Genomic DNA, 25759 nt, shown 5'->3' with positions numbered 1-25759 from the left:
AAGAAGACAGCGGGTATAAAAGGCATGGTGGGCGCGCGCTAATTAACAAATATTGTAATTCCCGTCGGTGATAACAATGTGAAACACTGCGTTATTCATAATTAGAATCAGAAAAACAGCAAAAATTATTTCGCGCTGAAAATACTTGTGTTATCATTGCGGGTGTGATAAGAAACTGAATAAAAACAACAGAAAACCTAAAATATAGCAAAGTGCAATATTGTTTCAACATAAAACATGGAGAATTCAGAAGCTATGATGAAGAGTATACTTGGGTGAGTTATTTTGCGCATGCGCAGTAAAAAAACAACCTACAAAGAGGGCGGAGCAAATTATTAAAAAATTAATCATAATTTGGAAGTTTATGATTAGATTACAAAATAAAAATATTATTTAACTAGTTTTTAACACGGAACTCATTTTAATGTTGAATTAAATTGTAAAAAACGAACTCGACAACAATGCAACAATAAGCGGCCATGATGAGGTCACCTTAAAATGTGATACACCAAATAATCGAGGAAATAAATTAGTTTGGCCCAAATTTCGACAGTAACAACTGGTTTTTAGAAACTTTTAGAAGTTTTGATGGCAATTTTGCAGTGGTGTTACTAAAATTGATAAATTATTACTATAAAACTATATTATTATTGTTTTAGGGGTGGAAGATGTTCTGGTCCAGCTGGGGTGACTGACAACTGTCAAAATGCATTGTCCGGAGCATCGTCAGCTCTTTTTCTAATGATGATCAATTCCCTGTTTGGAAAAAAGTGTTCGTTTCTTAAAGAATCCGACTTTCCACCTGATTTGAGTTACCAACAACTACATGGTAAAGTATTTGACTTTATTGTGGTGGGTGCGGGGTCAGCAGGTGCCATTGTTGCAAGCAGACTGAGTGAAAACCCCAAATGGACGGTGTTGTTACTGGAAGCTGGTGGTTATCCACCGGTTGACGCACAAGTAAGGTTATGTTTATAAAATTGGTTGAAGCTAACCTCAAAATTTTAGATTCCTGGTGTGTTCGTTAGTATGCAAAGTAATCCCCTGTACGATTGGGAATATTTAACAGAAAAGTCGAATACTAGTTGTATGGGCATGCGAAATGGCAACTGTATCTGGAACAGAGGAAAAATGCTCGGGGGATCGTCATCCCTCAACGCCATGATGTACATTCGTGGTAACCCTGTAGACTATGATGAATGGGCTGATATCACCGATGATCCCAACTGGAAATGGGATAATGTCCTGAGATATTTCAAAAAATCAGAAAACGTGCGTTATCCTCCTCTGAGAGAGTCAGAAGTAAGAGGAAAAGATGGTCCATTACACACTACGAAATACATTGCTGGTAATCCCATGCGTCCGAGGATAATCTCAGCCTATGAAGAACTAGGGTACCCTATGCAACCGGATGAGGTACCAGTAGGATTCTTCGAGACCACAATGTCCATTGATGAATTCGGACGTAGAGAAAGTTCAGCCAAAGCATTCCTCACTGATGGTAGACATCGAAGTGACCAGGAAGAGAATAATCCAAACTCACCACCTAAAAGGAAGAACCTATTCATAGCTCCCAACTCACATGTAATGAAGGTACTCATCAAAGACGGCAAGGCCTACGGGGTCAAAGCAAAAGTAAACAGAAAAGAGGTTAATATCATGGTTAGAAACGAGGTTATAGTATCAGGCGGATCAATCAACTCACCACAAATCCTACAACTATCAGGTATAGGCCCAAAAGAAGACCTAGAAAAGCTTAAAATCCAGTTGGTAAAGGACTTACCAGTAGGGAAGAACCTCCAAGACCATTTCGCCTCCTGGGGAATCATCGTGCGTGCTGACAGCGCCACCTCACCAACCCCTACTGAAGCAGATGAAATCCGCACGACTTTTGATTACTTCAATAACGGCACAGGTCCTTTAGCTACCATCTCAATCAACAACATGTTACTCTTCAATGATCCTCTTGATAATAACGAGGACATCGCGACCATCGAATGGTTAATCCGTGAATTCCCTGCGAACAGCACACAAATCAAAAACTTCTACACCAACAACGGATTCAATCAAGAATCCATCGATGACATTGTACGTCTTAACAAAAACCAAGTGCTAATCTCCCTTAACCCTATTCTACTACGTGCTGAAAGTATAGGTTATGTCAAACTCCCATCCAACAATCCGTATCAAAAAGTGCAAATACACACCAACTACCTAACTAAAGATAAAGACTTAAACACGATGTTAGCCGCGATTGACTACGTAAAGAAAATCATCGCCACCGAAGCATTCACAGAGGTTAACTCTGCGTTATTACAATACAAACTCCCTGGCTGTGATAACCTAACCTATGATACACGTGATTACTGGGAGTGTTTACTACGCAACGTTGGGAGTACAATGTATCACCCAGTGGGGACTTGTAAAATGTCAAGCGAACAAGATGGCGGCGTGGTTGACAGCCGCTTGCGCGTTCACGGCGTCAAAAGTCTACGCGTAATCGACGCTGGTATAATGCCGTATATAGTCAGAGGTAACACCAATGCAGCCGCCATGATGATTGGTGAACTGGGCGCTGATCTCATCAAAGAAGATTGGAACTATCCAACTAATACAATATAAATATAAATATAAATAAATATAAATGGTTCTTGTTTAAATCTTAACATTATAAACAATATTATCTTATTTTAAACAAACAAAATTATTCTTCTGCTTTGTTTGGCAGCACACGCAACAAAAACGGTTCAATCTCGAACGTCTGCTTCAAGATGGCGGACGTGACGATTTCCTTACTGCAGACAATCTTATTCTCTCGTTTCAATAAATCCCCGACTAAATGCAGATCCTTTTCATCGGCGATGATGACATAGGAATACGGCGCGTTGATTTGTGTCATTTCAATGCGTCCTGCTGGGCGGCGAACTCCTTCCACTCTGCCGCCTGCAGCGGTTATACAATCGACTAATGTACGTCGCTGGACGACAGATGGCGTGACGAAGAAGTCACGGCCTTCAAGCAGGCGGTGTCGATTCGCCGTTGCTAAAGTGAGGTTAAAATCACAACCGTATTGTTGGTTGAATTCTTTCGCGTCGGGGATGTAGGGTGTTTCATCGATGAATTTAGCTGCGCGGGATGATTCATGCAGCCATGCTTCTGTCACTATTTTAATGTTAGCATGACAGAGGCTTAGGAGTAAATTGCGGGTGAGTACCAGTTTCGAAACGACGAAATAGTTGGTTTTCATCGGGTCAGACGTGCAAGATCCTCCTAAATTCCTATAAAAACAATTTTTAAATTAATTTAAAAAATTATTAATAAAAATATAAACAAATTACTTTATGATGCTTCTAAGCTCTTGTTGCTTAGCACACCTCGCACTGAGTGTGATAAAATGCGCAGGACTTGTCACCCCCACTTCAACATCCGGTTTCTCATCTTTTTCGATCTTCTCGGTCGAATCCGCGTGTTCAGTCTTGATTTTCTTGCTTTTAGGAAGTGATACAGGCGAAGCACTACGTTTAACCCTCTCATATGACTCCTGAGAGATGTTAATCGGCATTTTCCATGCTTCTACAATAAAAAATTATTAATTTCCAAGTAAATTTTAATTTTTTTAAAAGAAAAACTTACGCATAAGTGTAGGAACTAACGAAGGATCAAAACAAAAGTTGGGTTGATCACCAAACTGTTGATACTTCACGTGTTCAGTCTGATTGAGTGAACTAAAGTTGCCCAACATAACCTCAGTCAGCCATTGCACATTCACAACCGGAATCGTCCATTGTTTAGCTTTGGTACACTTAGCTCCTTCAAACTTCGCAGTCACAAGCAGTGTATTATGTTGTGAGAAGTAAGTTGTACACTAAACATGAAAAAAAATGGCGAATAAATAAAATTAAATATTTTACAGGTTATGTTTGATTTATTTATTAATTTATACTTACTCCTGCACCTATAGCTTCAATCATGGTTTTGACACGATCACGATCAGCGCCTGTGAATCCCGATAAAGAAATAAGATGTTTACTTGCAGGATTACTATCGAGATTCATCGCTGGTAAATGCAGCGCCATCCACGGTGGCAGCACTTGTCCCCTCTCAATGACATCATTCAACCAATGAACAGTCACGCAGCGTTTGAAGTCTCGCAACGCTTGCATAACCACGCCGTGTCGCTGTGACCTGCATAACACATGCGTGATGCGTGAACAGTACTGCTTTTCGATCTCGCCGCCATGTTTCTCGATGATTTTCGACCAATCAGGGACTTCCTCGTTGAGCATATCCTCTATTTCCACCACGACGAAAATACAACCCAATAAAAACAATTCAGGAGGTACTAAAACCATAAAAACAATAAATTAATGTTTTTATGGTTATGATAATAAAATAACTTACGTTTTAGGTTAGGATTATGCCCGTAATAAGTCCCAGGACGATGTTGTATAGGCAACACACTACGCGCTGAGAATAACTTATCCTGTGCGACACCAGCGCCACCACTAGCAGTTGCCTGCCCTGCTGGAACCACACCCATACCAACGCCACCTACAACACCCACTTGTGGTCTGATCTGTTGATCCAACAACTGCGGTGTGTTCACATTCAACCTCCTCTGCGGTTGTTGCGGCTGCTGCTGCTGCAGAGCCAAAATCTCCTGCGCTCTATTACTATTATTATTCAACGCGGCATTATGCTGAGCTGTCATTAATCTCAGCGTACCAGCCGCGCTGGGTTCCTGTAAATTCTCACCGGAAATCGCTTGACCTCCGCTTAGTTTAATACTCAACATATTCGCCAACGCAGTTTTCCCCCTCGTAAACTGCGTGCCATCCATTTGACCCTGTTGACCTTGAAGTATACCCGGTTGTACAGCTGACGCCTGTTGTTGTATCAAAGGCTTATTCCCACCTGGTAAACTCTGCACACCTTGCACCTGCACATTCTGCACACCCTGTATAACCTGATTCTGCCCTCCGGGTTGACCTTGAGGTTGTGTCTGGGCTTGCACCTGCTCCCGTTGCAGTTGTAACTGATGAACACGTAAATTGGGCCGGATCTGTGGTTGGTCAAACTGTGCAACACCCTGTTGTACAGGAACCTGTACCTGTGACACCACCCCACCTGGTTGTTGTTGTTGTATTGGGCTTAGACCAGGTTGTTGCTGTTGTTGTTGTTGTGGTCCGACAGTCTGTTGTAGTACAACACCTTGTTTGTGTTGTTGTAACCATTGCAGGTGTTGTTGCGGTGTGAGTCCGGGTGGTACCTGCCCGCGTACAACAATATGTCCACCAGGTGCGCGTTGTTGTTGCAGTTGTAACAATTGTTGTCGTTGCGCTAATGCGCGTTGTTTCGCCCTCAGGGAATTAACGAATTGAATGCGTTCCTCAGGCGCCATCTGTTGAAGTTGTTGATGAGTCTGTGCATCCAGTTGGATGTATTGTCTCTGCGGGAGTTGACCACCGGGCCATTGTACTCTAGCACCAGTGGGACCTCCGGGTACCGCCTGGCGGATAACCTGTTGTTGCCAAACAGGTCCCTGACCTTGACTGGGTTGAGTTGGACTCTGGGTGATGATCTGTTGTTGTCCTGAGACCTGTACCTGTTGTTGTTGTTGCTGTTGTGGGAATTGACCTTGTTGTACATTTTGAACATTTTGTATAAATTGTCCTTGGACTTGTCCTTGACCAGGTACCTGTTGTTGTTGTTGTTGTACAAACTGTTGTGGGAAGTTACCCTGTTTAATAAACTGTCCCTGTTGTTGTACATTCTGCACCTGTTGTCTGAAAGGTTGTCCCATGATAAGACCCACTTGTTGTTGTGGTTGTTGCTGTTGTACACCACCCAATTGAACTAGATTAGGAGGCTGCCCTTGTGACATTACAACCTGTTGTTGCATGACGTGTTGCTGTTGTTGTTGTTGTTGCATTATATTAACCTTCTGTTGATGACCCTGTGGTGATTGCAACAACTGTTGCGGAGGTGTCATATTGGGTTGTACATGTTGTTGTTGTTGCTGTTGTAAAATCTGTTGTTGTTGAGGTGGTGGTGACATTAGCTGATGTTGATGTTGTGTGACAACAGTCTGTGGACCCATGGGCACCTGTTGCATCATACCCTGTTGTTGAGGTTGTTGTTGCATCATCTGCGGTTGCATAATCTGCTGTTGCATCATCCCCTGCTGCTGTTGTTGTTGTTGTTGTTGTTGTACAACTTGTGATTGTTGACTAACAATAGACTGTTGTGAGACAACATGTTGCATCATATCAGGTTGTTGTTGTTGTTGTGGAGGCATCATATTCGGTTGCATACCAGGTTGTTGTTGTTGTTGTTGCATCATAACTTGTTGTTGTGTAAACATCTGCTGTGGTTGTTGTTGTTGCTGCATCATTTTCTGTTGCATCATCCCTTGCTGTTGTTGTTGTTGCTGTTGTACAGGTACCTGAACACCCTGTGGTTGTTGTACCATTAAATTCTGTGTAGGCGACTGCGGGATTTGCATTTGTTGTTGATTAAACATCTTCTGCTGCTGCTGCTGCTGTTGTTGCAACAACAACTGATGTTGATTCGGATTAATCAAAACCCTCTGCCCCGATGGCAACATTTGTATCTGTTGTTGCATCTGTGGTCTTAACACAGGCCGCATTTGTTGTTGCAACTGTTGCGGTTGTTGCAACAACTGTTGCTGTTGTACCTGCTGTACCTGTTGTACTTGTTGAACTTGTTGTAAACCTTGTTGAGGTTGTTGCAATCCACCTTGACCAACTTGTTGCATACCCTGTTGTTGTTGTTGTTGCTGTTGTTGCTGCAACAACTGTGCTTGTTTCTGTTGTTGCCTTTGGCGCATCTGCTGCAAAAACGCCGTCTGTTGCGCATTAGGTGCTTGCTGACCTTGAGAAACCTGCGGGATTTGCACCTGTTGCACCTGTTGTACTTGTTGTTGCATTTGCACAGGAACCTTTTTTGTATCCTGCATATTCTGCTCGATATACTTATACAAAAACGAATTCTCATTGTTCTGAACATTTTGACCCTGCACTTGTGTTTGACCTTGAGATACCTGTTGTTGTTGTTGTTGTTGTGAGGGTGACGGCATCGTATGCTGCGGCGACTGCAACATATGCTGCGGACTTTGCAGAATCTGCCCGCCTTGCGGGCTCTGCATCATCTGCACCTGTTGACCCTGCGGACTGGGCATCATCTGACCTTGAACTTGACCTTGACTTTGTCCATTTTGCCCTTGGGGGCTTTGCATCACCTGCTGCGGTTGTTGCTGCTGCTGCTGTGGTGATTGTACATACTGATACCCACTATTAGGTGTAGTACTCCTCAACCCAGGAGTGGATGCCGGTGTTACTCTCCCGGGAGCAGGACTTTGTGAAGGTCCAGGGGGTCTTCGAGGCGGCGACGTTGCTGTACTCGGATCCCTGAACACCTTCTGATTCCACGGCATCTGCTTCCACAACTCTCGAATACTCGCCTGTTTCTTTGCCTCTTCATCCTCCTCATCATTGTTTTGACTTTGACTTTGACCTTGAACTTGCCCTTGTCCTTGAACCATCCTAGGCGCACCCTGTGTTAAATTCTGCATCCATGGCATCTCATTCCGCAACTTATCCATAGCCAACTTCTTCGCAACTTCAACAGGTTGCTGTTCATCATCCCCTTCAACTTCAAACCCAGTTATTCTACTGGTATCGCTGTGTGGCTTCATCTCAATCACGCGTTTAGGATGGTATTGCTCATGCGGGACTAAGGCTTTTGCTTTAAGACATTCAACAATCCAATCGGGTGTTACTACTGTTACCAAACCGCTGTGCCCACATTGTTGGTACTTTGGGCATTTTACCGACGTGCAAATTAAGTGTGTAACGCCGTCCAGTGCGCCTTTAAACACGCCGCCATTATAGGTGACCATTGCCCAGATGGCATTGCGATCGTGTGGGAGGAGTCCCGATGTAGTGACGACCAATGACGAGAAGAGATTCTTGTCGGTATAGAGGAAGCCTTTGGTGTTTACGAGTGTTTTACTGCGGGCGCAGGTGAGCACCCAGCGCTCACCCACCGCGGGGATCTCGTAGATGTCATCCGCATCGGTTAGATCGCTCTCGCGGACGCCGGAGCTGCCGCAAATCACGTGCGAGACAAAATCGCTGAAGTATTTCAAACGTTGCGCACCGCCATCTTCCAGTAATTTGATTATCTAAAAATTCACACGTAGAAAACTTAATTAAACTGGTTTATACTATGTTTATACTATAAAACTAACTCAAATTGGTGTTAAAATAAATAAAACTTTATTTTTAGAGTGATAAATTGTTAGTTTTAGGGTGTTTAAGCGTGAAATTAATTTTGTTTACCTCTTCGCTGACATTCCCGCTCGTGTAGTACTTGACTGCGGTGAAAATCTTCACGTCCAGGTGGAGATCTCCAATGTCTGGTATTGCACTCATTGCTGATGTATCTTATACATGCGTAATTAACTTTATAATAGAAAATAATCGAAGAAAAAGCGGTAATTGTAATGAAATTCTTCACATCGCGGCCATTTGTGTACATTTACAGCTGTGCCAGCCGAAATAGGGGGCGCTCATATACAATTAACCGCGCAAGATTTAAAAATAAATCGTAGTTTTAATTAAAAAACAAACAGTTTTTACATCAATTTCCATATTATTTTAAGTTTATTCACGAAATACACTATATATTTTGTAATATACATGTTTTTTATTGCATAAACAAATGTTATTTATAAACAGTTGTTAAACACAAAACTCCCTAGAAATTCCCCTAGAGTTTTCGCTGTTTTTTCGCATCGGTCGACGTAACCTGAAACCAAGAAACATTCTCATCTTAAAAATTCAATTTTCCTCCATCCAACGAATCTCTGGACGATTTCTCAACATAAAATTAATAAACTGTCCCTGTTGTTGTACATTCTGCACCTGTTGTCTGAAAGGTTGTCCCATGATAAGACCTACTTGTTGTTGTGGTTGTTGCTGTTGTACACCACCCAATTGAACTAGATTAGGAGGCTGCCCTTGTGACATTACAACCTGTTGTTGCATGACGTGTTGCTGTTGTTGTTGTTGTTGCATTATATTAACCTTCTGTTGATGACCTTGTGGTGATTGCAACAACTGTTGCGGGGGTGTCATATTGGGTTGTACATGTTGTTGTTGTTGCTGTTGTAAAATCTGTTGTTGTTGAGGTGGTGGTGACATTAGCTGATGTTGATGTTGTGTGACAACAGTCTGTGGACCCATGGGCACCTGTTGCATCATACCCTGTTGTTGAGGTTGTTGTTGCATCATCTGCGGTTGCATAATCTGCTGTTGCATCATCCCCTGCTGCTGTTGTTGTTGTTGTTGTTGTTGTACGACTTGTGATTGTTGACTAACAATAGACTGTTGTGAAACAACATGTTGCATCATATCAGGTTGTTGTTGCTGTTGTTGCGGCGGCATCATATTCGGTTGCATACCAGGTTGTTGCTGTTGTTGTTGCATCATAACTTGTTGTTGAGTAAACATCTGCTGTGGTTGTTGTTGTTGCTGCATCATCTTCTGTTGCATCATCCCCTGCTGCTGTTGTTGTTGCTGTTGTACAGGTACCTGAACACCCTGCGATTGTTGAACCATTAAATTCTGTGTAGGTGACTGCGGTATCTGCATTTGTTGCTGATTAAACATCTTCTGTTGCTGCTGTTGCTGCTGCTGCTGTTGTTGCAACAACAACTGATGTTGATTCGGGTTAATCAAAACCCTCTGACCCGATGGTAACATTTGTATCTGTTGTTGCATCTGTGGTCTTAACACAGGTCGCATTTGTTGTTGCAACTGTTGCGGTTGTTGCAACAACTGCTGCTGTTGTACTTGCTGCACCTGTTGTACCTGTTGAACTTGCTGTAAACCTTGTTGAGGTTGTTGCAATCCACCTTGACCAACTTGTTGCATACCCTGTTGTTGTTGTTGTTGTTGCTGCAACAACTGCGCTTGTTTCTGTTGTTGCCTCTGGCGCATCTGCTGCAAAAACGCCGTCTGTTGTGCATTAGGTGCTTGCTGACCTTGAGAAACCTGCGGAATTTGCACCTGTTGTACCTGTTGTACTTGTTGTTGCATTTGTACAGGAACCTTCTTCGTATCCTGCATATTCTGCTCGATATACTTGTACAAAAACGAATTCTCATTGTTCTGAACATTTTGACCCTGCACTTGCGTTTGACCTTGAGATACCTGTTGTTGTTGTTGTTGTGAAGGTGATGGCATCGTATGCTGTGGCGATTGCAACATATGCTGCGGACTCTGCAGAATCTGCCCGCCTTGCGGACTCTGCATCATCTGCACCTGTTGACCCTGTGGACTAGGCATCATCTGACCTTGAACCTGACCTTGACTTTGTCCATTTTGCCCTTGGGGGCTTTGCATCACCTGTTGTTGTTGTTGCTGCTGCTGTTGTGGTGATTGTACATACTGATACCCACTATTAGGAGTAGTACTCCTCAACCCAGGCGTGGAAGCCGGTGTAACCCTTCCGGGAGCAGGACTCTGCGAAGGTCCAGGGGGTCTTCGTGGCGGCGACGTAGCTGTACTCGGATCTCTGAACACCTTTTGATTCCAAGGCATCTGCTTCCACAACTCGCGTATACTCGCCTGTTTCTTTGCCTCTTCATCCTCCTCATCATTGTTTTGACCTTGACTTTGACCTTGAACTTGCCCTTGAACTTGGGTCATCCTAGGCGCACCCTGTGTTAAATTCTGCATCCAGGGCATCTCATTCCGTAGTTTATCCATTGCCAATTTCTTAGCAACCTCGACAGGTTGCTGTTCATCATCACCTTCAACTTCAAACCCTGTTATTCTACTAGTATCGCTATGTGGCTTCATCTCAATCACGCGTTTAGGATGATACTGCTCATGAGGAACCAATGCTTTTGCTTTTAGACATTCGACAATCCAATCGGGTGTCACTACAGTTACCAAACCGCTGTGCCCACATTGTTGGTACTTTGGGCATTTTACCGACGTGCAAATTAAGTGTGTAACGCCGTCCAGTGCGCCTTTAAACACGCCGCCATTATAGGTGACCATTGCCCAGATGGCATTGCGATCGTGTGGGAGGAGTCCCGATGTAGTGACGACCAATGACGAGAAGAGATTCTTGTCGGTATAGAGGAAGCCTTTGGTGTTTACGAGTGTTTTACTGCGAGCGCAGGTGAGCACCCAGCGCTCACCCACCGCGGGGATCTCGTAGATGTCATCCGCGTCGGTTAGATCGCTCTCGCGGACGCCGGAGCTGCCGCAAATCACGTGAGAGACGAAATCGCTGAAGTATTTCAAACGTTGCGCACCGCCATCTTCCAGTAATTTGATTATCTAAAAATTCACACATAGAAAACCCAATTAAACTGGTTTATACTATGTTAATGTTATAAAACTAACTCAAATTGATATAATAATAAATAAAACTTTATTTTTAGGGTGATATATTATTAGTTTAGGGTGTTTTTGTGTAAAATAAATTTTGTTTACCTCTTCGCTGACATTCCCGCTCGTGTAGTACTTGACTGCGGTGAAAATCTTCACGTCCAGGTGGAGATCTCCAATATCTGGTATTGCACTCATTGTTGTATAATGTTACACATGCGTAATTAACTTTATAATAGAAAATAATCGAAGAAAAAGCGGTAATTGTAATGAAATTCTTCACATCGCGGCCATTTGTGTACATTTACAGCTGTGCCAGCCGAAATAGGGGGCGCTCATATACAACTAACCACGCAAGATTTAAAAATAAATCATAGTTTTAAAGAAGAAACAAACAATTTTTACATCAATTTCCATATTATTTTAAGTTTATTCACGAAATACACTATATATTTTGTAATATACTTGTTTTTTATTGCATAAACAAACGTTGTTTATAAACAGTTGTCTAACACAAAACTCCCTAGGAATTCCCCTAGAGTTTTCGCTGTTTTTTCGCATCGGTCGACGTAACCTGAAACCAAGAAACATTCTCATCTTAAAAATTCAATTTTCCTCCATCCAACGAATCTCTGGACGATTTCTCAACATAAAACCCATTAAGACTTATTCTACACTAGTAGACCCATCATGGTAAGTCATATTTTACTAACATTTTCGTGTTTTACTTTGACTTATTTGTGTTTTGTTTTCGGCAGGCACACACGATCCTCCTGGTGCAATCCGGCAGTAATCCACGAACACGCACGTATTCCGACTACGAATCAGTCAATGAATGCATGGAGGGCGTCTGTAAGATCTACGAAGCGCATTTGAAGCGACGTAATCCCAACACACCTACCATAACTTATGATATCTCACAATTGTTTGATTTTGTTGATCAATTGAGTGATCTCAGTTGTTTAGTCTACCAGAAATCAACCAATACCTACGCCCCTTACAACAAGGACTGGATCAAGGAGAAAATTTACATTTTATTGCGGCAGGCGGCCGGGCGTTCGGACTGATTTGACATTAGAGCTAATGTGAGGTTAGGTATGTGTGACTTCAGAGACAAAATTGTATTAAAACACGTTAATTTTAAGTTCTTCTATGTTTACGACGCAATTTCAGTGGATCATATTTTTATTAATGTATGCTAGTTATAAGTTTAATAATTAATAAATAATTTGAATCTATTTTGAACGCGCTGTATATTATATATATTTTATTAATATATATAATATGGATAGTGTATTTGTATACTATTCACGTTGGTAAAAATGACAGTTTGAAGTATCCATGTTATTTGTATGATCCAAATGTGAAGTGCGCATGCGCAGTGAAAGCATTCGACTATCGCCGCGCACGATTGCACGTCACGAACGTCAGTCAATGACTTCGACTTGAGCTGAACGCCAGACGGCCGCACGAGTCGAATGCAAATTGCATCCGCCGGATTCGATCGCGACCAGCGTTAGCAGCCAAGCCGCACTAGTAACACGCGTACGCAAGCAGCCGCAGCGGTTTCGAGAGCGCGCGTGCAGAGCCGCAGAAGGACGACACGGCGTCGCGAAGTGGAGCAGAGTTCGTGCGAGACTACACAACGACCGCTGCAACTCCGCCATTGCTGTGCACCGCGCAAGCAGATCGCAACACGTAAAGGAAAACGTCGATTCCGCGTAAATCAAGCGAAAAGTATAAAACTGTGAAGTTGGGAAATTCCATCGACGTCGATTTACGACTGTAGCCAATCACATAACTGCAAAACTGTCAATCTTTTGACAGTTAGGTTGGTACCACTTGTTTGTTGTTCATAACCTAACCTAATCTCACTGTTTCTTTGTGTTACACAGCCAGACAGAAAAAATCAAGGTATATTTGTTTAACAAACTGATTAGAAGATAAGTTCGCGGAATACCACGACCGGCAGCCACGACGCGAACAACTATTTATTGTAAGTGTAATGAGTAATGCGTTTAGTATGTCAAATATGGAAAATGACAGCAGCGCCATGTTTGTTTTTAGATAAATTCTAGATAATTATCGAAAAGCGTTCAAGATTCCCGTGCCAACGCGCAACCACCAGCAGAGCGCCGCTCCCCACGGTAGCAGTCAGGGCCACCACACACGACACGCGCATCGGGGCGGCGGCGGGGGCGGCAGCCTGAACGCACACGGCGGCGGCTACGGCCACCACCACACCAATCACTACCAGCATCCCGACTATCGCCACCACCACCATCCAACAATGAATCAGAACCGCAGGAAAAACCGGGGTGGGCCTCAAACTGCCAGGTAATTACAACCAAAACCCAACCAATCAAATCACATCACTAATGTCAAACATAGTTATGAATCCAGATCAACACGCCAGAGGGCGGTGGTAGCCGAAGGCGTATACAATAACCCACACTTTATGTACGCGGCGACATCGCAGATAGGCAACATAATGCGCATCCAAGTCGCATCGGGCACCGTATGGGAGGGCATCTTTCGTACATTCTCGGCACAGTTCGAGATCGTCCTAGAAATGGCGTGCAAGGTGGACAATCCAGACTCACATAATTCTTCATTATCCGCCGAATCGCACGTTGATAAACTCATCTTTAAACCGTGCGATATCGTCACGATGTGCGCACGTGAAGTTGACTTGGATTATGCAACCCGCGATACGTTCCAAACCGACGCGGCGATTTCATCACGCTTAAATGGCGGACAGGGACGCGGTGAAGAGAAAGAATTAGAACCATGGGAGGGACCATGCGCCAATGGTCAGCTAGGAGATGGTGGGTTGGATTTATTGGAGCCGGGGAGTAATGGCTGGGATGCGAATGAAATGTTTCGCAAGAACGAACAGAAGTACGGCGTGCAGAGCACGTATGATCACAGTCTGAGTGGATATACAGTACCATTGCAGCATTCAGACAGTCAGGATTATCGGGAAGCAGAGGCGAAAGCCAATGAGATTGCAGCCGAGATTGAATCGCAGCCATCTTATAAATCACGACTGGAGTTGGAGAATGGTGATGAAGAAGAGCGCTTTGCGGCTGTTTCCAGGCCGAATGCAGGTGGCGCTGGGGGTAATAATGGCGGACGTATGGGTGGAGGTGGACATCATCATCAACACACACATGATTATGTAAGTATTTATTAAATTTTTATGTTTTTTAATAAGAAATATGAATAAATGTTTTTAGAAGGAATCTACACCTAGTGATAAATACGTGCCGCCTAATAAACGAAAGGGCAGCCAATCATCAGGGAAAATAATGCGTAGCACACCGCCACCTAGCGGTAATCAGGGCCAATCATCCCATCAAGGCACACCACCATCACAACAACCCGCAACGGTGAACACGCAAGCAAATCCTAACAATAATCATAATCATCCGAAAAATACCGGTGGTGGTGGTGGTGGTGGTGGTAATAATATACCCATGCAAACTGCAAGTTATGCTCCTAGCGGTAATCAGGGCCAATCATCCCATCAAGGCACACCACCATCACAACAACCCGCAACGGTGAACACGCAAGCAAATCCTAACAATAATCATAATCATCCGAAAAATACCGGAGGTGGTGGTGGTGGTGGTAATAATATACCGATGCAAACTGCAAGTTATGCTGCGCATGTGCAACATTTACCACAACAAACACCCCCACCACAAGTACCACAACAAACACCTCCACCACAGCAACAGCAACAGCAACAACAAATACCACCGCCACAACAACAGGCACATCAAAATCAACCACCACCACCACAACAACAACAACAACCGCCTCCGCAACACATGAACCACGCTAGACATACACCACCACATGCAGGCGGACATCCTTCTCATGTTTATAATCAATCCATGCCACCGCGTGGGAAACAAATGAACGGTGATAATATGAACATAGGACCTGGAGGTCCCGGAGGCGGTGGAGGTGGTGGGATGAAGAATATGCAGCGTCCGCCGCGTAATGTTTACGGCGGGATGAATCAGCAGTATGATAAGATGCCACCGCAGCATGTACAACACGCGCAGCAACAGGAAATTATTAGGCAACAACAACAACAACAGCAGCAGCAGCAGCAACCCCCACCACCGCAACAACATCGAGACGATATGAAGGACCTGATTAAATTCTCCAAGGACTTTAAATTGTCGAATGCCCCGCCGGAGATGGTGCAGCAGCAGATGGTTAATGTGGGGGTTAATATGCAAGCGCAGCAGGTGCAAGTGCAAGTGCAAGGACAGCCGCCGCCACAGCAACAGATGCAGCAACAGGAGGTGAAGCTGCCGATGCCGCAGCAGACACCGCCGCCGGTGTCGGTTTCGCCGAGGTTACAAGCACATCAACAACAACAACAACAGCAGCAGGAGCATGAAGGCGAGAAGAGTTCTACGTTGAGTAAGAGTAAACTGAATCCATTGGCGAAGGAATTCGTTATGAAGCCGTCTTATGCTAGGTAAATATTAATTTTTAGGTTAGATAAGTTTTTATTGATGATTTTTATGTTTAGATCACCCAGTACACCGACTGCAAGTAGGCCACACACACCACAAACACCGAGTAATCAGTATATAACCGCAGCGGTGAATGGCCCACCTGCTGGACAACCACAGATGCCGCAGCTGATGATGCCCATGCAAGCGATGTATGTCAGTCCGCAACAGTTTCAGCAACCTGTGCAAGGTAGTCGTGTTAGAAAAGGTGAGTTGTGTTATATTTAGGTTATGATGTTATTATGCTATATGATATACAATGTGTTTATATTTTGTTTTATTTTTTGTTGTAGTTATGGGTCAAGTACGTACGGATATGGCATCACAAATGCAAGTGGCCGCCGCAACGGGCCAACCCCTGCTGGCGCCGGCGCCCATGCAACAATTTGTCTATCCGCAGGGTATAAATCCGCAAGCGTATCAACAAATGCACATGCGCATGGAAGGTTATCCACCTATACAATACATCCAACAACCCAACCCATCGCAAGCGCCATCTCCTGCACAACAACAGCAGTATGCTCAGGCTGGCGCACCGGGTGCACCTGGACCTGGCCAGCAGTATCAGACGGCTGTGCCGCCACCGCAAGGCCCGCCACAGATGTACCCGCTGATGCTGCCCGCGCAGCCGCACTTGATGCCGCAGGGCATGTATCATCTCCCCCAGCAGGCACCGCAGACGATGCCGTTGTTGATTGCCAACCCGCCGCAGCCGCATCAGCACGGCCCGAATCCCTAGCGCTAGGGGCACGCCCCCGGCAAGCAGGCGCCGCAAACGCCGACGCCTGCCGCCGCCGCCATTGCTGTCGTCCGCCACCACCATCATCATCATCATCAACAACATCAAGCGGCGGCACACGCGCATTTGACGCATGCGCATCATCACCACCACCATCATCATCATCATCCACAAACGTATCGTCCACAATAAACAAAAAAATAATCCTATCTTAATCCTTGAATCCTTTTCTTGTATTCATTGCGCATGCGTCAACATCATAACAACATCATAAGTAATCATACAGTCACATCATTCCGAAGCGTGTCACGAAGTGAATCATGTAAATGCAGAGATGCATAGGTGCCTTACTCTCTCGTACGAGACGTCATCCGCCATGTTGGCCGAAACGCTTTTGTTTTGTTTCTCGTCTTTTGGTTTCAACACACACACATGCATACATACATACACAAAACATTTATCACGAAGCGGCAGAGAGTGGAGGATGTTTCAAGTTTAAATTAACCGGCACAAACAAAACAAGCAAGTTTCTTAGCAAATTGTCAAATTGTTATAGTTGTATAATTCTATTGTTCTATTGTTTTTTTCCAAAAACTTTTTCTGTTGCGAATCGTTTATGATGTTTCAACGATTATCCTTGCTAAAAAAATTGGTACAGATGCAATAACATTCATTATCAGCAACAATCTGAGATTTTATACGCAAACCTCAAGAATATTCATGTTTTTCATTATTTTTTGACATTCTGTAGACATAGTGTATATTTTTATGTATAGTATTAGTACACATAACTGCCACCGGTGGCCAGGGACCAAAACAAACATAACCTTTAAACTATCACATGTTTTAAACTTTATACTTTAGAAACAATGTCCAACACAAGAAAAACATGGGAAAGTTTAACGATATCACCGCAATTACAAGACGCCATTGCAAAACTAAACTTTCCCACAATGACGCCTGTACAAACCGCAACAATACCACTTTTATTGAACATGAAAGATGTTGCTGCTGAAGCAGTAACTGGTTCAGGTAAAACTCTAGCGTTTTTAGTGCCTATGTTAGAGATGATGTTAAGAAGACAAGAGACACAAGCATGGAGAGTAGATGAAGTCGGCGGCATGATTATCTCACCCACAAGGGAATTGGCAATGCAAACTTATGATGTGCTGCAAGGATTACTCACAGATATAAAATTAAGCAGTGTATTGATTGTGGGTGGTAATAGTGTGGATGAGGATGTTAGAATGCTGAGGAAACACGCGAATATTATTGTTGCCACACCCGGTAGGTTGGAGGATCTTATGACGAGGAAAGGGGACTTGAATTTGCCTTTTAAAGTGAAAAGTTTGGTGAGTTTAACGAATTTTGCAAGAAAAACAAGTAAAACTTGTGTTGTTTCTTCTTTTTATCACTTTTATCGTGAAAATTTAGTGTTTTTTTAAGTTTTTAGCCTCAAAAAACAAAATTTCATATTCTTACCTCAAAATTAACACCTATTGTCGTTTTAGGAGTTTTTTGACAGAAAAACAAGTGAAACTTGTATTATTCTTTGTTTTTATCACTTTTATAGTGAAAATGTTGTGTTTTTTTAAGTTTTTACACTTAAAAAACATAAAATTTTGTGTTTTAATCTCAATTAACCTTAAAATTAACCCTTATTATCATTTGATGTGTTTTTTGACAGAAAAGCAAGTAAAACTTGTATTATTCTTTGTTTTTTATCACTTTTATAGTGAAAATTTAGTGTTTTTTATGGTTTTACACTGAAAAAACATAAAATTTCATATTCTAACCTTAATTAACCTCAAAATTAACACTTATTATCATTTTAGGAGTTCTTAGTATTGGATGAAGCCGATCGTCTCCTCTCCCTAGGCTTCCAGACAAGCCTAGACACAATTCTTAGTTATCTCCCGCGTCAGCGACGAACTGGTCTTTTTTCCGCGACGCAAACAAAAGAAGTACAAGCATTGATACGTGCAGGACTCCGCAATCCTGTCCTAGTAGCCGTAAAAGAAAAAGCTGCACAAAGCACACCTATTCAACTAGAAAACTATTACATCCTAGCTGAAAACGACGGAAAACTACGCAGTATGCTTCAGTTTATACGCGAGCATGAAGTTAAAAAGGGCATGATATTCCTGCCGACGTGCGCATGCGTTGATTACTGGCATGATGTGTTGCCTAACTTAATGAAGGTGTTGAAGATAGATGGGGAGATATTAGCTGTGCATGGTAAGATGAAGTTAAAGCGGAGTAAAGTGCTGCAGAAGTTTCGCGAGGCGGAGAGGGCCGTGTTGTTGTGTACGGATGTCATGGCAAGGGGGATTGATATACCAGAAGTATGTATTGTATAATTATTTAAGATTTTTAAGGATTTCATTGGTTTTGTTCAAAACAGCGACATCTATGCCAATATCAGGCAGATTAATATTAATTTCATCATTTAAACATGTTTTTTATGAAGAAATGAAAGTTTTTGCTGATTTATTATGAATAATGAGTAATTTTAGATGGATTGGGTGTTACAATGGGATCCACCGAGTAATGCTGAAGCATTCGTGCACAGAGTTGGCAGGACTGCTCGGCAGGGTGAAAAAGGATCGGCTGTGATATTTCTGCTTGAACATGAGGAAGCCTATGTTACTTTTATCGAGAAAAACCAACGGGTGAGGTTGGAAAAGTTGGAAATGCAGAAGGAAATTGAAGAAGACGGTGTTAAAGATGTAAGTTTCAGATTATTTATGATTATTGGTTAGAATTTCATTAATTTGCAATAATTAATGAAGTAAATTATGTAAAAACTTAAAATTTTGCAAAAATATGTTAGAAATACGCAATTAATCGATGACTGAGCGCAGTGAACCCGCAAAAAGTGGTGGGGGTAGTTCTCCACTTTCAAAATTAATGAAATTCTAACCTATAATCAACCAAAACACATAAAATTGCTCAAATTTAATCATAAAAACCTAATTAACTTCCTCTAAACTTATTTCTCTTTGTTTTCCCATAGAAAATCTTCACAACTCTACGCTCTCTCCAGAAAAAAGACCGTGCACTCATGGACAAAGCAATAAAAGCCTTCGTTTCGCACGTACGCGCCTACTCCAAACAAGAATGCTCCCTCCTACTCCGCGTCAAAGATCTCCCCCTGGTAGACATGGCAATAACCTACGGCCTCTTACAACTACCAAAGATGCCAGAGTTCAAAAACATCGACACCTCCACATTCCCCACAGACCTAGACATCAACACCATTCAATACAAAGACAAACAACGCGAGGCTGCACGATTAGCCAAACTGGAAATCTACGAGAAAACAGGCACGTGGCCCGGCGCGAAAAAACACCAGAAGGCTACCATTGCCTGGAGCAAAACAAAAGAGGATAAAGAAAGTCGCAAAGAGCGCAAGACTAAACGTAAACTGAAAAAAGCCAAACAACGTGAGGAGAATCTAAATAATCAGAATGGTAAATTAAATAAGAAACGTAAGGGTATTTCCGATGAGGATTATGCTGAATTAGCGAAAGATGTCGCTCTGTTGAAGAAATTGAAGAGGAAAAAGATCACTGATGCGGATTGTGATCGAGAAATGGGCATTGATTAATAACTTGTTTAATTTTCAAACATTTGGAGAATTTAATGTTACCTTTGACTATGTCTAATGCTTTCGTTTACTTTTTCGGCTGCCATGCCTCGATTTTCGGCCGCGTGGTGCTATAGGGTGTGTATTGACCGGGGAAACCTGACATGTTCTCGGTGTGATCGGCCATCCACTTGTATTTTGGGCGGTCGGGGTCGTTCATGGGGAGGTAATCTGTCTTGTAGTGCATCCAGCCGTACCATTCGGCTGGGATTTGGCTACCGTCGTAATCCATTCCTTAAAATTTAGAGAAAAATAGTTTTTTGACGATTTTTTAAGTTTTTATGTGGTTTATTGAGGTGTAATTACCGTATTTTGGTGCATATTCCACCCATCTGTTGCGGCCGTAGAAGAAGCGCTCGTTTTCGAAGTATTTGTTGCCGTATTTATCGGTTCCGACGTGTTTCCCTGACTTTAATTCATCCATTCTTGAAAATAGAATTTTTTTTATTACAAATTGTTTGTTTACGTTTGAACGGTTGGAGATATTAGAAAAATTCTTTCACAGAGTAATGCAGAATTAAATTCTGTATATTCTAACGTAAAAATTTTGTTTCTAGCATTATTTAACAATTAGTTATTAACAAAAAACGTAAATTTTCACTAGTTTGACTTTTTTGCATCATAACTTCATATCTGAGATAATAATTAATACATTTTTAATATCCACAAACGCAGAATTTAATAAGGAATTGATTACTGAAAGAATTAACACTGTAACTCATCGCGTTATTAAGTTATTAACAAAAAACTTCGACTGTGTTACAATTATACACAATTCTAACCTTGAATATTATGTAATGTTAAATTTACCTATATAATTTATACAACGACGCGCGAAGCCCTCCATTGTCTTTTATAATCCCCAAAACGGAAAAAATACGATGAAGGCCCAGGAACTTGGCCATCCTGCAGGATTAATTCCTATTTATTTATGAAATGTTTTGACTTTATTAAATCTGTGATGAAAGCTGTCGAAAATGTCAAAAAGTCATATGTGCTACATCAACGCCCTCTCAAATAGCTAACAGAAGTTCGAAATTCAAATCCGCCATTTGTTTTTAAAACTTGCTTGGTACCGATACATTTTCATAGATTTTCATAAATAACTCGCAAAAAAAGTTGAAATAAGTAAATTTACGTCTCTGACAGCTGTCTCTAATGATATTTGACAACAAGAGAGTTAAAACACAAGAAAAACTACAATATTTTCGTCTATAATGCCATGTTTGCGTCTTTATTATTCAGTCCTCATAAGTATAGCCTATTAATATTACACCGAGCGTTCCCAAGACCCACGTGCGGTCATGTTATGCTCCATAACCATATTGGTCATAGCTTCATCATGACCCCCAGCCGCGTGCTTTCCACGCCTGCCATGCCTATGACGCCTATGGTGCCTATGTTTCCTTCCATGTTTCCTACCACGTTTACCATGCTTCTTCTTCTTCCCATCCCTGAATTTCTTATAAGTCCTGCGATCCAGCAAGTCATGGGGGCATATCTTCGACTTGATCTTCTTAACGCACTTCTTCTTCTTCATCTTCTTACTGCAATTCTTGTCTTGGCACAATGGTGGACCAATGACCCGAATCCTATTCTTAGCCAGGATCATATTCGAGAGACGTTCGAGGGTCTTGTCCATGCGTGCTTCTTCAGCTTGTACACGTTGTTCATGCTTAGACTGTTCAGCCACCTCGGTGCGGAATGTTACCGTTGGTCCCCATTGGTCTTTGGGTAAGACCTTAAACTCAAACTTGGGGGGTCTCTTCACCGGCCTTTTAGTTGGGATGAAACGGGGTCTTGCCAGGTACATCTCAGCCATCTAACCCACCAAACAAAGGTTAAAAACATAAAAAAAGGTTATAAACCCTAAAAAGGGTCTACTTACACGTCTCCTGGTAATGTTATGCACCCGCACGGGACGAGGTTGATTCTGAAATCATTTTAGACCCAAATTAATCACATCTGCCCTTGGAGGGTTGAAGAAGTCGAGGGTTCCAGTATCCCCGGCTTGAGAAACTCCACCGCAACCGCCTCCTCACTTCCTAAACCCGCTGCCTTCTTCTTGGGCCTAGTCTTTTCCTTCGCCTTCTCCTTAGCACGCCTTATAGCCCTCCTCTTCTTCTCTAATTCCTTTTCTTTTTTTAGACGCTTCTTCATCGCTTTCCTATACTTGGGATAAGGTTTCTGATTGAGTAGATTCTGGGGGCACACCAGGGATGGGGCCAGTTCATCACACTCCATACCCTCTTGTGGTGAACCGTCCTTCTGAGGTTTCTTCGGGACCATTTTACACCACATACCTTTATCTCCCAATATATCTAACATGGCGTCTGGGGTAGTTAGGTTTTGACCTTGACCTTGACCTTGTCCCAAATCCAAATATCTAGGGTTTAAGGAGGTGGTAGCAGAGCATTCTACAACACAAGTACTACTTCCTTCCTTTTTCTTCTTCTGTCTACGTCTTTCATCACGAGCCTTCTTTTTGATGTCATACTCAATAGGGGGTTTGTATGGTACCCTCTTACAAGGTTTACACCTATCCTGCTTCTTCCTACGCATCTTATGCTGATGTCTATTTCCTAATTGTTGACGTTTACCTCTGGGCATATCCTTATGTTGATCCATGTTACGACCCTTGGGAGCCATCTCCATGACCACACCTGCAGGTATACCTTCAACCCCAGAACAGACACAATCATTCTGTTCCTCCTTCTTTTTCCTCAGAGCACGTCTATGCTTCCTCTGCTTCCTTGCAATATCATACTCCTCATACTTGAAAGGAAAACTGGGACACCTCTTAGGGCGGTTACACCTCTTGGGTTTCCTCCTGCGCATTCTATGCTTCCCCGGTGTGCCCAACTGATGCCGGAACCCAGGCCCCTTCAACAACATATCCCATCTTTGCGAGTTAACCATCGCGGGTATCTCACTCAACCTCTTCAGATACACCAGCTGATTAAACATGTCAGTCACCTGCGTAGTCTGCCTCCTACTAACCTTAACCATGGCATCCATTGGCAACCGCCGGGCACGCTCACACTTGGCTTCAAAGACGCACGTATTCAACTCGTCGTAGAGCTTCTTCTACAAACACAGAAGAGGGTCATTGCAGGGGGACGATAATCTTTTGCTTGATAGGCTTTTGCGGGTGGGTAGGAATTTGAGGAGGTGGGGCGGGTCGAGTCACCTAGCAAACAAAAGATCCTCGACACGCAACTCTACTACCAACTTACCTCCAACTCCTCCTGGCGGCGATCCTTCTCACACTTTTTGGGCTCACCAAAGCGCAGCGTCACCAACCTACGGGGTTCCGTATGGAATTTACGCTTTTGATTCTTGCCCTTGGCTTCACCCGTACGTCCAGCGTGTTTATTCATCACACCCTTGAAGGTGGGATGTCTATCAGCCCCCCAGGGACAGTCTTTACATTCGCTGATTGTGGGTGGTAGGGGTTCATAACATGCTTCACTGAATGAGGGGTAAGGGGCCATTGGTTTCTTACAATCAGTAAACTACCATTACCATGGAAAATACAAACATTAATTAATAAAGGGATACCTTCAATTGAGGTTATGTTATCTTACGATATATTTCCGGTTATTACAGATGAAGTTCTTGGACTTTTCACAGTTATCAATCTTAAACTGTGGGCAACCTTCATCTTCCTTTTTGGGGCACTTGTCCTTATCAACCTTACCTCCCTTCTTGCATTTGACAATGGCACCTTTAGGAGGACTACATTTTTCATCCCTACCACTTGTACTCTCTCTGGCTTTACCGGTTTTACCAGATTTCGTAGCTAGGAACCTCTGAACCACACTCATATTACCCAATGGAGAGGGTTGGGCTTCTGTGGTGGTCTTGGGACGGCAGTTTACCTCCACATTGAAGGTACGGACTATGTTAGGTTCATTAGGGTCTACAGACTATAAAAAAATGGTTAAAAATGGTCTAAAAAAGGTTTTAACCTTTTTTACTTGACGAACAAACGCCCGGGTCTTCAACTGTTCAATATACGAGTTAGCATCCTGTTGGTTCAAAGGGTACCGTGTCTTTGGTGGTGGGGCACTAGCTTTCAACGCCTGTGCTTGTATCCGCAGCCCTTGGGTCATGACATTATTGACGATACAATGGATTTTATTGGCAAAACGCAGCGCCATCTTCAATCACTTTTCCTGGTATTCTGGTATTACCTCCTTTTTGGAATTTAGTTTTAGTTACAACGCTGGTTGTTCAACGCACCGTCGCCTAGGCTAACACACATGCGAATACTCCCGGCGTGCGGATGCGTGCGCGTGCAGTGTAGAAACCAAACGATCGCAAAATGGCGCGGATCCGGAACGCTGATGGCAGGTGCGGCACGATAGGTTTACGTGCGCGTGTTAGAAGCATTCAAACACTTGCGGGCGCCCAGATGGAGGTGGATGGTTGAAGAGGCGATGGTGGTATATTCACGAAAAATTTTGATTCTTGATCGGGTTGGTCTAAAAAAAAGGATGCTGCGTGATGCCCGATCAATGATAACTGCCCGATGTTTGTGGACGCCATTTTTGTTTAACAGCTTTCAATTTCATTTGTTTATGTTTTAATCAAAGCATTCTAAATGTTATTAAAAATATCAACAAAAGCCACCTGAGAATAACCTCTTTATAAAAGTTAAGTCCACTTAAGTCAACTTAACCTCAAAATTAAGTCTACTTAATAGAGAAAAACATAATATTCATATACGAAAGTTTTTATTTAAGAATTTATATTAAGTTTACATCATTGTCAATGTCTATATCTATGCGGAAATGTCGTAAAGAAATTGTTGGTTGTTGTAAAATCATTCATTTTCGAAGGTTGAAGGTGTTCCAACCTCGCGGAGAGCGAATAATATTGTGACTCATGCGTCACTTGGTAATGCGTGGGTTTAGGGCGGGTTGTTTCCGGTTGTTTGTATTTAACCCTCACTTCCGGGTTTTCCCGACTATTTCCTCTTGTAGGTGGTGGTACCTTATGATGTTGATGTTGTTGTTCACAACCAGACACACCAGGTTTTCTAAACCGGAAAAGATTGGAGAAATAGGCGCCTGTTTCCGGTTGGGTTGTTTTCCCAACCGGAAGAGGTGTTGTCTCCTCATTGGTGTAATAAATAGTATTGATGGAAGTGGTATCAGTGGATTCATAACAATTAGGGTCATCAAAGGTCTTCTGTAGGTCTTTCCGGTTTGATTCCAGGAAGTTATGCAGGTGGTCCTTGTATTGACTGAACTGATTACGTTCCGGGGAGATGGTCCTCCGCACTGGGGAGGTTGATTTACACCTGTACGCCGTCTGGAATGGATATTAAAAGGGTTTTAAGGGTACCATCAATTTTAGGGGTGGGGGCTTACAGCGAGGATGTCGCGGAGGTGATGAA

At 42.9% G+C, this 25759-nt stretch overlaps 7 protein-coding genes across 9 annotated transcripts; 4 read left to right on the top strand and 3 right to left on the bottom strand.

Annotated features, from left to right (window-relative positions):
* The first annotated feature begins 64 nt into the window (after nucleotides 1-64).
* On the top strand, nucleotides 65-2666 carry LOC135799104 (glucose dehydrogenase [FAD, quinone]-like). 2 transcript variants are annotated; one of them, XM_065312130.1, is made up of 3 exons: nucleotides 65-275; nucleotides 660-960; nucleotides 1009-2666. In XM_065312130.1, exons 1-3 carry the CDS (start codon nucleotides 238-240, stop codon nucleotides 2620-2622), a joined length of 1953 nt encoding a protein of 650 aa, XP_065168202.1. In that variant the 5' UTR covers nucleotides 65-237; the 3' UTR covers nucleotides 2623-2666. The 2 variants fall into 2 exon arrangements, with proteins under 2 accessions (XP_065168202.1, XP_065168209.1); XM_065312137.1 differs by lacking the exon at nucleotides 65-275 and adding an exon at nucleotides 353-602.
* Nucleotides 2632-11713, bottom strand: LOC135803349 (uncharacterized). Its single transcript, XM_065316943.1, has 8 exons — nucleotides 11535-11713; nucleotides 8885-11378; nucleotides 8364-8467; nucleotides 4402-8206; nucleotides 3948-4342; nucleotides 3634-3865; nucleotides 3339-3573; nucleotides 2632-3278 (listed from the first exon to the last, which is right to left on the bottom strand). The coding sequence occupies exons 1-8, from the start codon at nucleotides 11625-11627 to the stop codon at nucleotides 2705-2707; spliced, it is 7932 nt and encodes a 2643-aa protein (XP_065173015.1). The 5' UTR covers nucleotides 11628-11713; the 3' UTR covers nucleotides 2632-2704.
* A 251-nt stretch (nucleotides 11714-11964) lies between these two features.
* Nucleotides 11965-12667, top strand: e(r) (enhancer of rudimentary). The gene is made up of 2 exons (XM_065313073.1): nucleotides 11965-12122; nucleotides 12188-12667. Exons 1-2 carry the CDS (start codon nucleotides 12120-12122, stop codon nucleotides 12494-12496), a joined length of 312 nt encoding a protein of 103 aa, XP_065169145.1. The 5' UTR covers nucleotides 11965-12119; the 3' UTR covers nucleotides 12497-12667.
* A 202-nt stretch (nucleotides 12668-12869) lies between these two features.
* LOC135799399 (ataxin-2 homolog) lies at nucleotides 12870-17392 on the top strand. Its single transcript, XM_065312500.1, has 7 exons — nucleotides 12870-13260; nucleotides 13325-13425; nucleotides 13497-13766; nucleotides 13821-14610; nucleotides 14669-15930; nucleotides 15985-16175; nucleotides 16261-17392. The coding sequence occupies exons 3-7, from the start codon at nucleotides 13720-13722 to the stop codon at nucleotides 16704-16706; spliced, it is 2736 nt and encodes a 911-aa protein (XP_065168572.1). The 5' UTR covers nucleotides 12870-13260; nucleotides 13325-13425; nucleotides 13497-13719; the 3' UTR covers nucleotides 16707-17392.
* Nucleotides 17393-17512: 120 nt separating this feature from the next.
* Nucleotides 17513-20336, top strand: LOC135799383 (probable ATP-dependent RNA helicase DDX55 homolog). Its single transcript, XM_065312475.1, has 4 exons — nucleotides 17513-18058; nucleotides 18542-19051; nucleotides 19223-19435; nucleotides 19723-20336. The coding sequence occupies exons 1-4, from the start codon at nucleotides 17576-17578 to the stop codon at nucleotides 20314-20316; spliced, it is 1800 nt and encodes a 599-aa protein (XP_065168547.1). The 5' UTR covers nucleotides 17513-17575; the 3' UTR covers nucleotides 20317-20336.
* Nucleotides 20309-21356, bottom strand: ND-B17.2 (NADH dehydrogenase (ubiquinone) B17.2 subunit). The gene is made up of 3 exons (XM_065312489.1): nucleotides 21166-21356; nucleotides 20662-20780; nucleotides 20309-20589 (listed from the first exon to the last, which is right to left on the bottom strand). The coding sequence occupies exons 1-3, from the start codon at nucleotides 21258-21260 to the stop codon at nucleotides 20384-20386; spliced, it is 420 nt and encodes a 139-aa protein (XP_065168561.1). The 5' UTR covers nucleotides 21261-21356; the 3' UTR covers nucleotides 20309-20383.
* Nucleotides 21357-21608: 252 nt separating this feature from the next.
* On the bottom strand, nucleotides 21609-24908 carry LOC135801760 (uncharacterized). Of its 2 annotated transcripts, none has more exons than XM_065315282.1 (5): nucleotides 24336-24905; nucleotides 23943-24284; nucleotides 23592-23870; nucleotides 22244-22288; nucleotides 21609-22177 (listed from the first exon to the last, which is right to left on the bottom strand). In XM_065315282.1, the coding sequence occupies exons 1-5, from the start codon at nucleotides 24516-24518 to the stop codon at nucleotides 21626-21628; spliced, it is 1401 nt and encodes a 466-aa protein (XP_065171354.1). In that variant the 5' UTR covers nucleotides 24519-24905; the 3' UTR covers nucleotides 21609-21625. The 2 variants fall into 2 exon arrangements, with proteins under 2 accessions (XP_065171354.1, XP_065171348.1); XM_065315276.1 differs by having other exon boundaries at nucleotides 22073-22177; nucleotides 22244-23442; nucleotides 24336-24908.
* Nucleotides 24909-25759: the final 851 nt, after the last annotated feature.

Source organism: Atheta coriaria, unplaced genomic scaffold (genome assembly GCF_025399875.1).
Source record: "Atheta coriaria isolate IRGN ID8LTWV9N9 unplaced genomic scaffold, Caltech_Dcor_3.1 hic_scaffold_2_pilon, whole genome shotgun sequence".
NCBI lineage: Eukaryota > Metazoa > Arthropoda > Insecta > Coleoptera > Staphylinidae > Dalotia > Dalotia coriaria.
The sequence above is the reverse complement of the archived record's forward strand: the minus strand, read 5'-3'. Positions and strand labels throughout refer to the sequence as shown.